Genomic DNA, 13,432 nt, shown 5'->3' on the forward strand with positions numbered 1-13,432 from the left:
ACTGTGGGGGACATTAGAGTGTCAGCTCCTCTGTACAGAGACTGATGGGACTGGCTCAGTGTTCTCTGTACAGCACTGCGGTATACGTCAGAGCTATATACCTATATACAATAGTGATAACAGAAGTTCAATAAACAATAATTCTCTCTGCTGCTCTTACTGTTAAAGGGTTAACATCACTGAGTGTTCACACTGCACGTAGCTCCTCTAGTGGTCATATGGTGCAACGACTCTCCCGTAGACTGGAGGTTCCCACCGCGCCCTCTGCTGGCCTCACTTCGTGCTGCAGCCACTCAGCTGATCATGCAAATGAGAGCAGCTTCTTTGTGGATGATGATTGGCTGCAGCCTGGAGAATCCTGAGCTGGGAGAGGGGCAGAATCCCTGAGCCCCCCATAAGCTGAGTGAGCTGTGTGTGCTGCTATCTGTCTGCTACCAACATGACTGTCAAACACCTAGACCAGGGCCAGCACTACAGGCCCAGGATGGCATTCCTGAGAAAGGTGAGCATTGCTTGCAGACTGTCCTAGTGTATATACAATGTGTATATAGGGCATGTGTGTATGTGTGCATGTGTGCAGTGTGTTCATATATACACAACAAGAGCAGTAGTATATCTACAGTGTGTATTCAGTGCTAACACATAGTGTTCAGTGTTTGTGTAGTGTGTGTTCAGTTTTTATTTATTGTGTTTATTTGCAGTACATTAAAACATAAAGTGTGCACAATGTATCTGTGTATAGTTTCCAATGTGTGTACACTTGTGTGTATACATTGTATGTCCGATGTGTATGCAATGGGCTGATTGACTAAATGATTGAAAGGAATAAAGTCAGTAAATTGTGATAGATGTCAGGATTAAATGTTTCTATGTGTACTTCATCTGTACATGTTTAGATAATTTAATATTAATTGAGGTTATTTGTGTTGTATCCTAGGTGTGTCATTGTTATCTGTGTGTAGTGTACAATGTGTCTGATATGTGTACAATGTGTCTTATATGTGTGTAGCGTGCAATGTTTCTGATGTGTACTGTGTGTAATGTATACAATGTGTCTTATATGTGTAGCGTCTGCGATGTATCTGGGTGTAGTGTACAATGTGTCTGATATGTTTACAGTGTGCATTGTGACTGTGTGTTTTATGTACAATGTGTCTGTGTGTAGTGTATACAATGTGTCTGTGTGTAGTGTCCCAAATGTGTACTGTGTGTAATGTATACAATGTGTCTGATATGTGTACAGTGTGCAATGTGTCTGTGTGTAGTGTATACAATCTGTGTGCAATGTGTCTGTGTGTAGTGTCCCATATGTGTACTGTGTGTAATGTATACAATGCGTCTGTGTGTAGTGTATACAATGTGTCTGATATGTGTAGAGGGTATATGTTGTATAGTCTGCATTGTGTCTATGATATCTTTTATACACACAGTGTCAGTATAAAACCTTGCACACAGTGTGTTGTATTGTGAGCTGTGTGTGTGTATTATACAAGGTGTCGCTGCTCATACTGTGTGTAATCTCTATATGGCTCCTGTAGTGGCTCCTTCTTGGTATCTTTGTGTATTTGTGTCATCTATAGATTTGGTATTGAAGTTTGTGTTATACATTTGCTGTACACACAGTGAGATGTTGGCAGTCAGGTTGTGTTGCTGGTGTGGTATATACACAGTCGGAGGATTTGGTGTGTTACCGTCTGTCTATAGGGTCTCTGTAGATGTGTCAGCAGATATGTTACATTTGGGAATTGTTGGGGTCTGTAGGTGCCCCCGACACAGAATAGTTCATCCTGACCAATCAGAGACGCTCTCCAGATTTGTCTGTGCATTACATAAACGTGTGTGCTTGTCTGATGGAGTGTACATGTGAATGTCAGTATCATTCATACAATTATTCATCGGCCAGGTCTCTGGGTACCTGTATATTGGTAAGTACAATTCCCGACATAAAGCAAAGCCATTGTGAGCGTTCACTTTGTATAGTGCTGTGACAATTGGGCGCTAAGTGTAATAGACACAAATGTAGAGCAGTGAGCAGGGTTTGTTGTAATGGAGCTTACTAAGAAACAATATTGTAAGACCATTGTAATGATAATTATGGGTCACACAAAGGAAGGTTGTGTATGTCAATAAATCTGCCTCACCACAACTGATCACATTGCTAAATATTCAATATAATGGAGCAGTTTTCTGAACAAGGTGGAGAGCTCCTTTAGGATGGTATAATGACAGGAGGAAACATTAAGTATTGGAGGTTTTGGTGGATTTTTTTATTTGTTGGTTTGTACATTTATAGAGAGCTGACATCCTTAGCACTGCTTTATACAGGCCGTGGTCATGTTACTTTCTCTTAGTGGGACTCAGTGTCTCACAGTCCCTACTATAGTCCTACGTCATACCCATGGCCAACCGCCCAGCCATTTTGTAATAAAGCATGTGTCAAGTATTTAATCTGAACATGTGATGGGTATTGGAGGAAGAGTCAAATGCCAAATGCTTACAGACACCTTAGTCATGTCACTATGGCTCCTAGAGGGGTTCATAATATTTAGGAATTGTCCAAAACCAAATCACCCAACTAGTTTGAGGATGTATTCCATAATGTGTTGGGTTTTGAAGGATGTGATGGGTTATGGTGGCTGAGTACTGATATTGGGTTATGGGTATTGGTGGTGACATAAGACTATAAAGGAACTCTGAACCGCTCTGAGAGACAGTTCATGACATAACTATAGACTCCATAAAGCGGTGCAGAAGATGCCATCTGTAAAAAAATGCGGTGCTGGGAAACGATGGATATTGTAGGGTATGTGGAGGAGTCGGAGGATGTGAGGGGTATTGTAGATTATATGGAGCATGTGATGGATATTGAAGGAGTCGGAGGATGTGATGGGTATTGGAGGAGTCGGAGGAGGTGATGGGTATTGGAGGAGTCGGAGGAGGTGATGGGTATTGCAGAATATGTGGAGGAGTCGGAGGATGTAATGGGTACTGGAGAATATATGGAGGAGGTGGAGGATATGATGGGTACTGGAGAATCTGTGGAGGAGGTGAAGGATGTGATGGGTATTAGAGGAGTCAGGGGATGTAATGGATTTTGATGAATATGTGGAGGAGTCAGAGGATGTGATGAATATGTGGAGAAGTCGGAGAATGTGATGGGTATTGGAGAACATGTTGAGGATGTGATGGGTTTTGAAGAGTATGTGGAGCAGTTGGTATATGTGATAGGTATTGTAAATTATGTCGAGGAGTCGGAGGATGTGAGGGGTTTTAGAGGATGTGGAGGAGTCCGAGAATGTTATGGTTATTGGAGAATATGTGGAGGTGGTGGAGGATGTGATGCGTATTGCAGAATATGTGGAGGAGTCAAAGGATGTAATGGGTATTGGAGGAGTTGGAGGAGGAGATGGGTATTGGAGGAGTCGGAGGATGTGATGGGTATTGGAGGAGTCGGAGGATGTGATGGGTATTGGAGGAGTCATTGGAGGAGTCGGAGGAGGTGATGGGTATTGGAGGAGTCGGAGGAGGTGATGGGTATTGGAGGAGTCGGAGGAGGTGATGGGTATTGGAGGAGTAGGAGTAGGAGGAGGTGATGGGTATTGGAGGAGTCGGAGGAGGTGATGGGTATTGGAGGAGTTGGAGGAGGTGATGGGTATTGGGGAATTTGCTGGCATTAGTTGTTTCTCAGCAATCAGAGTTGTACCCGCTTTTGTTAGTCGGTAGCAGTAGTTGAGCTGTATTGGCTCTTGTAGTTCCTTAGCCTAGGCCGTACTGGCTCTTTTTGTTCCTCCATAGTGTAGATTTGCTTCTACTGGTTCTTTTATAGCTGTAGTAGCACAGTTTTACTTATAGTTCCACAACAGCCATGGCGGGTGCTGTAGCTGGAGCATTATCTGCATTAATCTGACTGCTTTGTCTTATGTCTCCTCCACCTTGGGCTTATCCCGCTGAGGAGAATTACACTGATGTCCTGTGACAACGCCAGCTGGTCCCTGCGACCGAGGCTGTGTGGTCCCTGGCAGTTCTTGGGCTGTGCATGGATACCGAGAACTTGTTGTGCTTGCCAGTCAAGGGTTTTTGTGAATGTAAATCCTTCCCGGGCAGATTCACTTTCTCTGTTTGTTCTGCTGACCACTGAGACAGAAAGTTATGAGAATTGTCACCAGAACAGAAACAGAGGAGAGAACAAAGATAGAATATACATCACTTCCTGTTGTGAAATCGACCTTCACCTTCAATAAAATTCTGCTTAAGTTTCTAAATAACCCCCCCAGTCTGTGATGTGAGTTATTCAGTACTGGTAAGAGTCCTGAGATGAAATTTTCCACCTCTTTGTGTTATCATTTCATCCCGAGTGTTTCTTACCAATCAGAAAATTTCTTGGTATTGTCTCCTAATATTTCCAAACATATTTTTGTGTGCTGTAGAGTCCCTTATCCTCTCCGAATTACAACCCCCCTCCCCTTGGGTTATTTGACCCACTGGTTCACCTATTGGTGTTCATAGACAGGTCTAAGTGCCTTTTCATGTTTTCCATTCAGGCGGCCCATAGAATGCTCCAAATGCACGTTTTTTTTATATAATTTGCAGCATTGTGTTATGAGCAGGTATTCATTAAAAACTGTGTATAAAACTTTTCCTATCTTATTGTTTAAAGTTTTATCAGCTTCTAGCAGTGAGATCAGTGGAGGGAGATTGGGATCGGTCTCTGTTGGGCACAGAGAATTTATTGTGGTCATTAACTTGCCAAAAAGGCTTTTAAGAATTACATGAACATATGGAAGAGAACCTGTCTATGTAAGGTGCCCTATTCCTAGCTGGTATTGGCTCCCAGGGTGTGTAAAGGAAAATGGACAATACATAGGTACAGACCCTGGCAGTTGTCTCTCCACCATCCTCTCTAGCATTGAATGTAATAATCTGCGAATGGCACAGAATTTCCAGCCGTCCTAACTGTAACTAATCACAGAGAAGGACAGAAGGATCCAGAACATTACCCCACAAGCCCGGGGGCTCTGGCTCCGTTCCTGCACTAAGGCCCACTGTAAATTTTTCAAGGATCAGAAATGGAGTTTAGGTTAAAGGGGGACATTGCTGGGCTGCACCCAGTTTCCACCTCTTTGCTGCAGTCAGTCCAACTTCTGTTTAGATCCATTTTAGGTGGAGCAGACCGGACTCGGGCCCCTCACACAGCAATCTAATCATCACTACAGTAAAGGAGGCAGCATTACCCATCATCCTCTCCTGCATGCCGCTCTGTGTACATTGAGCAGATGCCGATGTCCTGTGCCACTGGCTCCTTGTAAGGAAGAGCTGGCAGCTCCGCCATGACAGAAGGTGCTCAATACCTGGGCACTGAGCGGGTCCTTCAGATCTGCCTGCAGTCACAGGTGGAATCTTTTTATTTCCTGATTATCCTGGGATCCGGCCAGATGTGGCCTGTTAGGGCTGATGAATACAGGATGATGTTAGATTGCAAGCTCCTCTGGTGCTCATTGGTATGTAATATCGGGTTGGCATGAAAGAAATTGATGTTCTGATGGATTGAGTGACCCATTCCTTCCCAACATTCTCCAGGTGCTGCAACATTACACTTTATGTTGTCTATAGGGACTGATACATATTAATTCCATACACTGCCAGGGATAGATGTGTGTCCAAATCAATTGGCATGACAGCAGCGGCCATCATGGAGTCGGCGTGTGATCTCGTTAGGGCAGGATCAGCTGGCGGTGCTCTACTTTTATTCATCCATATTTTATTGTACAACGTTTTATCCAAATCTTGTTCTGTCTGCAGATATTTGTTCCGCTTCTTGGATCTCTCCTCTGCAAGTGTTTTCACCTGGCAAGAACTGGCAAGGTGTGAGACCCCAGACAAGGCTCACTGACAGGAAAGAGGACCCGTCTAGGTGCAGCTCCTTCATCATTACATGTGAATGAATAGCAGGAGAGGGAGAGAAAAATCAAGGCTGTACAGTGTGGCAGAGCTGTGTAAATCTCAGGAATGGGTGAACACTGATATTCCTTCAGTAGGAAGCAGCTCCCATTTATGTATTTCATTTTATCCCTGCGGTATTTTTTGCTTCACCCCTCGGAGGGTCTGGTGCTACGACTACTAATAAGATGGTCATTCTAATTAATGTGACCCCTAAGATGTTCCTTGTGGTGCCCGGCATGCTCTGCCGCTAATGACCTCACGCGGAGCTGACGGTGGGAGGAGTTATTCCAATTCTGGGTAATTTTAAATGCCAGGCAATCATTTATTAAGTCATTTTCCCTGCCGTTCCCCCTCCTCACCTCTCTGCCGCCTGGATTTGAAACGCAGATGTCGTCTTGCCCTTTCAGAGGATTCCGCCCCCTCAGTGGCGCACAGCGGTCTGCGCTCTGCTAAGAAGTGGGTTAGGTGTGAAGGGAGCGTGAATTATACATCAGGAATCCACTTTTGTCTCTCCGCACTCCGGGGGGACAGCGAGCTCCACAGCAAGCGCCGCTGCTTTCTCTACTTTTTAATTTTTGAAAACAAATTGTGTTGAATTTTAATGGCGGAGGAGCGGTGGCAACCTTTCTGTGGTGCCCTCATGTTGGCGTATATTGAAGCTGGAAGTTGTATCTGAACATTAACTTTCTTCTATATTGGTCACAGCAGCCAATGGGAACCTTCCATTTGTCTGGGATCATTAAAGGAAATCTGGAAGGATTCTTCCATGTAAAAAGTCTTGTCTGCCATTATTGCGCACTAATGGTGACCTTTGTCCAGATGTTTATTCCTCTCAGTGAATTAGGTTAGCTCCAGTTTAGCACTTGGATGCAAAAATAAACAAACATGGTGGTAATGTGGAAATCTGTTCTTTATAAATGATTCTACAATAAAAACTGTGATACATAATGTCACCAGAGTGCAGTTCTGTGACATTACATGATGGCAGCTTCTAATACTCAATTCACAAAAATGCCTTTCTACAAATTGGAGCTGTGGTGCGTCTCCAGAATGCCACAAGGAATATGGTATCCCTTAGTAAGAAGTAAATCTAACCGGATACTTTAGGATTATTAGTATAAAGGGACATGTGCATCTTTGTAGACACGAGTGCCAAGGTAATCCAAAAGAAGGTGCAGCTTCACAGAAATTCTGGATGTGTAAATGGAAGGTAAGGAATTCCACAGAGAAGGTGCAGCATACAGATGTCTTGGAGAGGACATTGGGTGGTAAGGAGCCACAGAGACGGTGCAGCATTACAGGAGTATTGGTAACATTAGTTGCAGGAGGTTATAGTAGACACTGAGAAAGTCATAATTTGGAGTCTGGACATGTCAGACAGAGTAGTGATCAGCAGTGAGCAGAGCAGGTGTGTAGAACATTTTAGAATTCTATAATATAATGGTTGTATATGGGGAGGCAGTCCATCACACACCAGATCTCCTCTTACAGAATTCACCGGTGAGTGAATAGAACATACAAATAACAGGGTGATGGACCACAGAGTAGGACCAAATCACATCACAAACAAATACATTGTTTTATGTCTTGCAGATTGAGGCGTTATTGCTGGAGATGCAGGATGTGGAGGCAGGAATAAAAATGCATACCCAGCGCCTGATGATTACCACCATTCCTCATGCCGTCACAGGTAATTCTAAAATCTTTTTCAGTTTTCAGTGTTCAGATTTTCCCCTCAGTATTTTGTGTCTCTGCCCCTCCCACAATGAGGAGATTTCCCCCAGTAGTTTGTGTCTCTGCCCCTCCCACAATGGGGAGATTTCCCCAGTAGTTTGTGTCTCTGCCCCTCCCACAATGTAGTGTGTGAATGTGGCACTTTAGTAGAAGAGGTGATGAGCTCAGTGATGAAGGAATGTATCATTATAGCTGTTCATGTTATTCGTGTTTGTGACAGACAGCAGCAAGCAATAGAGCAGAGCAATGGGGTAAATAATCTTCTTACATGAACATATTGAGTAAAAGGTGTCTGTGTGCCTCATATAAGATCGGTACATCTAGCCATCCTCTGGCCTACCTCCAGGGAATTCTGCAGATGGAGAAGACCTTTTCTGACCTCTGGCAGCCACTCTAGTTGATGGGGCAGAGTCTTCAGGATGCTGAAATTGATCAGATTAAGAGATCAGCTAAGTCCTGCAGGTCATCACTCCATGTGACCTTTACAGAGCACTCCATGGCAATATCCAGCCAATCACACTTCACCCCGGGGTGCAGAACATCAAATGATTTTTGATGTATGCTGCATGCAAGGTCTAATGCTAAACATACAGAAAAATAGACCCAAGTAAGAAAATGATGATCTGATACAAATCACCTGGCAAAGGCTGGGATATATAAGCAGCCAGTGAAAAGTCCGTTCTTAAAGCAGAACTAAAGTGAAAAATACAAAAAATCACAAATCACATTTACCTGCAGATCCCTCGATCGCACTGAAGCTTTCCTCAGGTGTGTCCTGTGCTATCCTGGAATTCTCCTTCATCCAAACTTTGTTCTTCTTCTGGCTACATCGCCCGATCTCGCACTGCACAGGTGTAGGATCAGGTGATGTAGTCTGTTGTTAAGGGGGAAAAAGAGTGCTGTTCTCACTGCGCATGCTTAAGATCGGCATCGCTTTCCCCTCTGATTAGCAAAATGCTTCTTCTGCACATGCCTGGGATTGGGCGTGCCTGGGATTGGGCATGCCTGGGATTGGGCATGGCTGGGATTGGGCATGCCTGGGATTGGGCGTGCCTGGGATTGGACATGGCTGGGATTGGGCATGGCTGGGATTGGGCATGCATGGCTGGGATTGGGCATGGCTGGGATTGGGCATGCCTAGGATTGGGCATGGCTGGGATTGGGCATGGCTGGGATTGGGCATGGCTGGGATTGGGCGTGCCTGGGATTGGGCGTGCCTGGGATTGGGCATGCCCAGAAGGAGCAGCCTGGAGCCTCCTGACATGTGTGACCTAAGTCATCCTAGGAGGCTCTGCGCTCCCATTTAGTTTAGTTTAGTAACCGCAAAAAAAAAGATTATCTTTACTTTTTTTGTGAAGTAAAAACTTTGAGCTTAGGTCGGCTTTAAGAAGACCCTGTACAAGGGGTTCACCAATGGCAGCTCACGTCATCTCCCAGTGGTAGGTCTGCAAGAATTCTCCAGTTTCAGGTTCTAAGCATCTTTTACAAGAGCCAAACGGTGATGATGGTTTAGATCATCTCCATAATGGCAGATCTGGAGGTCTTGTGGGGTGTACCTACCAACGGTAGTTCAGAAGGGACAACTGCCAAGCCCAAGGAAGGGGGGGTAGGTAACCTGGCCTGATCCCACAAAAGCACAAACTGCTATATAAGGAAATCATGCGTACCCCGGTCTACAACTACAAATACTTCGCATTGCACATGTGCGTGTCAACACTATGGGGCAAAGGAGGAGCATGAGCTAGTCTTAGAAATCACATTTTATTTACATCCTGAGGATTGCTGGGTCTATGTGCACCCGGGGAAGAGATGGCAGCAACATGCACTATGGGAAGAAGTCAGGCCGGTGGAGGGAGTATGACTGTAGGGATCTGCTGCTAATGTCTTGTTGGCAGAAACTACAGAACATCTTCAGATTTCTAGTGGATCTGTATAGGCAGGGGTTTGTATTGTTTTGGCTGGTCAGTGTACATATACTTTCAGTTTTGTAAAACCCCCAGATTCTATATTTTAGCTCCTGATAAACTACAAATTCCTTCCAATTCTTGTTGATAACATTGTGTTGCTTCTTTCTGGGGGAGTGTAGTGCAGCATTTACAGCTGAACTTTTGGAATGTTACAGCTGACTGCCAGCACCCGGAGTGACGTACAATGAATGGCTTTCATCTTTAGCTGCATGCCTGTTATGACAATGTGATATTACCAGAAAACTCTGCTGATTGTTCTTTGTTAAATGTCTCCATAGTCCCTGATGACTATAATTATCCATTTATTGGACAGGTCACGATATCCTGGAGTGGCTTATTCAGAGATTACAGATTGGAGATGAAGGTGAGTCAATTATGGGGATGCTAACTGTAGCTTCTGGGTGTAGTTTTTATAAATATTTTATATTGATTGTGTTTTAAGTAATTGTATTACTTATAGATTTTATTGTCACAAATCATCTATAATGAATTACCCCCCTCCCCCATTCCTTACACACACCTTCCTGGTGACAACACAGTATTATCAATTATCTAATTATCATACAATGTCCACACTCCTACATTTCCAGCTTGTGTTTCCAGTGATACATTTTGATTCCCAGCCCTATAAACTGATCCTTGTGTGTTTGTGTTTTGATCTACCAAATAAATTCCTTCCCTTGCCTTTTCTTGTTTTCCATTGAAGTTCCCCAATTCTACCCCAGTCCTTTGTCTGTCCCTCTGTTGTACACCTTACTTTCCATTGTCTGTCTATACCATCCCTACTCCCCTCCCATCTCTCTCCATAGTATCCAATGCATTCTCTGTCCCTGTTATTATCCCCAATACATTCTTTGCATTCTTCTGTTATACTTCAGTCCTCTGACCCTATAATATGTCTTTTTTAGGTATTTCTTTTTTCATACCCATTTGGCAAAATAAATGTCCAAGAGACGTTATAGGAAGTGAGAGAAAAGCTGTGTAATGTGAAAATATCTTATCTGTGGGAGCTGTCACTAGAAAAAGGGTCCACAATGGATAATGCTCCCTCGCTATTTGTATTCTCTGTGCCATTGACAACGGCCAACAGCAAAAATAGAGAGGATGACTCTCCCCAGTGAGGACATGAACACCAATCAAACCTTTCAACTAGTTTAATTCCCCACTGACCACCCTTTGATATTTGTTGTGTGGCCCTGTGACCTTAGCAATCGACAATTGGAATGGGAGCATTAATTTGTAAAGAGATATTAGCAGTGACCTCTATTAGACAGAGTTCTGGTATTGGTAACACAAATCAAGTGGCTGGATACTGGCCCTGACCATCCTGGTACTGGCCCTGACTCGTTCCTGATACGGGCCCTGACCGTCCTGATACGGGCCCTGACCGTCCTGATACTGGCCCTGACCGTCCTGATACTGGCCCTGACCGTCCTGATACTGGCCCTGACCGTCCTGATACTGGCCCTGACCTCCTTTAGAGTCTATAAGCCGTATGCCATTGGTGTCTCACTGTGGGTTTTGTTGCTGTGTTCATGTAATTAATCACAAGTTGAACTTATCTTGGAATAGTGCTGTCTTCCCACTTTCTGCTTCCAGAACCCGTAGAACGTAAAACGTAGCTCTGCTGTAGCACTCGTCCAGGTAGCAGGATGCTTTTTCTGGTGAGATTAATTAATGCAAAGGTCATCAGAGAGATCATCAGCCTGAAGAAAGACATTTGCTGCACTTGTATAATGGCCAATTATCTCAGCTCTTTATTAGCATGGCTGACGTGTCTTCCCCATGTGAGAACTCATTTGGCTCATGTTGCATTGAAACAATTAAAGTGTCATTGTCTGCCTTCCCGGGGTGTTTGTTGGGTGATCCTCTCATAGTAGATGAATGACAGCCTCAAGGAAAGGCTATGTGAGGTCAAGGCTCGGGTCATTGTGGGACCATACTATAACCTGACTACCTGTGGTGTCCTACAGTGTGTGGAATATCACAAAGCTGTGTAGTGGGACACAAATGTTTCCTGCTTTGAATACCTTTCTCTTCTTTTATTGGTGTTTTTTGGGGTAAAGACAGATCAGCGTAATCAGCCTTATACTCTTTGTTCATGGTGTCTATTATCTGCTGATCCCAATCTTTCCGCTGATCCCAATCTTTCCGCTGATCTCTTGATATCAGTTTTTACTTGTTCTGTATCCTGCCATCCTATTTCCTGTCTGCCCTTTGTTTTGTCATTTTTATCCTTAATGTCCTCTGTCCTGATATCTTAATCCTTACTTTCCATCTACCCTGTTATCCTTACATTTTCCTTGCTAACCTGTCTTGCTGCTCCTGTGTCCCGGCAGCACTTTGTCTTTTTAACTGATTATTTCTTTCAATATTTTATCACTCTGCAGAGGGGCAGCATCTGGGAAACCTGATGGTGAAATGTGGCTACATCTACCCTTTGCAGGAGCCCACCAACCTCATCCTGAAGCCAGACAACAGTCTGTACCGTTTCCAGGTCTGGAGGTGCAAAGGGCATGTGTGTGTTTGTGATGGCAATGGTGGGGTAGAGTGAATAAAGGTGGTAATGATGGGCCATTGGTTGGAGGAGTAGTGGGGAATATTGAATCCCAGGTGAGGGCAAGGGGATGTATTTTGGGTGCAGGGGGCTAAAATGTGACATATGGTGAAAGTTAGGAGATAATTATAGAATAAAGATGGGTGAAAATGGGATACCATTTAAGGGGAGGAGAGGAAATGGGGTTTTAGATAATAGAAAAGGGTTGAAAGTGTAGAAAGAGATGAAAATGGGGTTCGGGGTGAGGTGAAGAGGGTAAAAATGGAGAAGATTTATATGTTATTAGTTGGGTGTGCAGGAGGTGTTCTCCACTTTCCAGGAGTGATTAGCTGTACAGTCAGAGTAGTTGTGTGCTGAATGTTCTTATTTCCTTGTGTGATTGTAAAAATGACAGCTTTTTCCAATATTCAATGCAGCTCCTTGTCTCATTTTAGACTCCATATTTTTGGCCAACACAGCAATGGCCAGCAGAGGACACAGACTATGGTAAGTGCTGTAGTGCCATTGTCCTCTAATAACCATAAAGTGGTGGAGTGGTGGGCTGAGAGTAGCTATATGGTGACCAATGTAAAGAAAGATTTCAAAGGGCATATGGCATGCCATTCATAAAGACTCTGCCCTCTAAGATTTATCGGGCCCAGCAAACCAACGGTTTGATCTGCCTTTCATCCAGAGTGAATATGTGTTTGTACCTGAGGGCAAAACCATGTTTACCGCAAGGTAAAATGTAATACTAGGTAAATGAGTTAGGAAACCGATCGAGTCCACTGCATGTATATGTCGATCAGGACACCATTTCACAATACTTTGTTAGGTTTAAGGGGGATATATATTCAATGTCATATAAAAAGGGTACTGATTGGGGTGGATTAAACAGAAATTGGCAGCCCATGGTTGATGAAGGCAAGGTGTCTAGGGAGTTTGCCAGATATTAGTTTATGCTTTTTGTTCTTGTGTTGTTATTTTTCCCAATGACAAGTAACGTGTTCTGTTTGTGTTGCAGCAATATACCTGGCAAAGAAAAATATCAGAAAGAAGGGGATTCTGGAAGAGTATGAGAAGGTGAGTACACAGAGGGGGTGACACACCAGACTGGGTAATATTGCTGCAATTTCCCAACTTCTAAGACCAGGGATTTTGGTTTGGAGATCTCACACGGGACCACTTAAGGTGCGTACACACTTCCAATTTTTATCGTTCCAATCGAACGACGAACGATCGATTGGGCAAAAAA

General features: G+C 43.9%; 1 protein-coding gene across 5 annotated transcripts in view; it reads left to right on the plus strand.

Moving 5' to 3' along the window:
• The window catches only part of RGS9 (regulator of G protein signaling 9), a 46,342-nt gene that overhangs the window by 12,553 nt on the left and 20,357 nt on the right, over nucleotides 1-13,432 (plus strand). Inside the window, exons 1-6 of one of the 5 annotated variants that reach the window (XM_072414072.1) lie at nucleotides 215-502; nucleotides 7,534-7,630; nucleotides 9,955-10,005; nucleotides 12,032-12,138; nucleotides 12,633-12,684; nucleotides 13,202-13,260. In XM_072414072.1, the coding sequence (XP_072270173.1) occupies nucleotides 440-502; nucleotides 7,534-7,630; nucleotides 9,955-10,005; nucleotides 12,032-12,138; nucleotides 12,633-12,684; nucleotides 13,202-13,260 (429 nt within the window). In that variant the 5' untranslated portion in view covers nucleotides 215-439. Of the gene's footprint in view, nucleotides 1-214; nucleotides 503-7,533; nucleotides 7,631-9,954; nucleotides 10,006-12,031; nucleotides 12,147-12,632; nucleotides 12,685-13,201; nucleotides 13,261-13,432 lie in introns of those variants that run through there. The other 4 variants (XR_011921233.1, XM_072414071.1, XM_072414073.1 and 1 more) reach the window with 4 other exon arrangements.

The sequence above is a fragment of the Pyxicephalus adspersus genome, chromosome 6, assembly GCF_032062135.1.
Source record: "Pyxicephalus adspersus chromosome 6, UCB_Pads_2.0, whole genome shotgun sequence".
Classification (NCBI taxonomy): domain Eukaryota; kingdom Metazoa; phylum Chordata; class Amphibia; order Anura; family Pyxicephalidae; genus Pyxicephalus; species Pyxicephalus adspersus.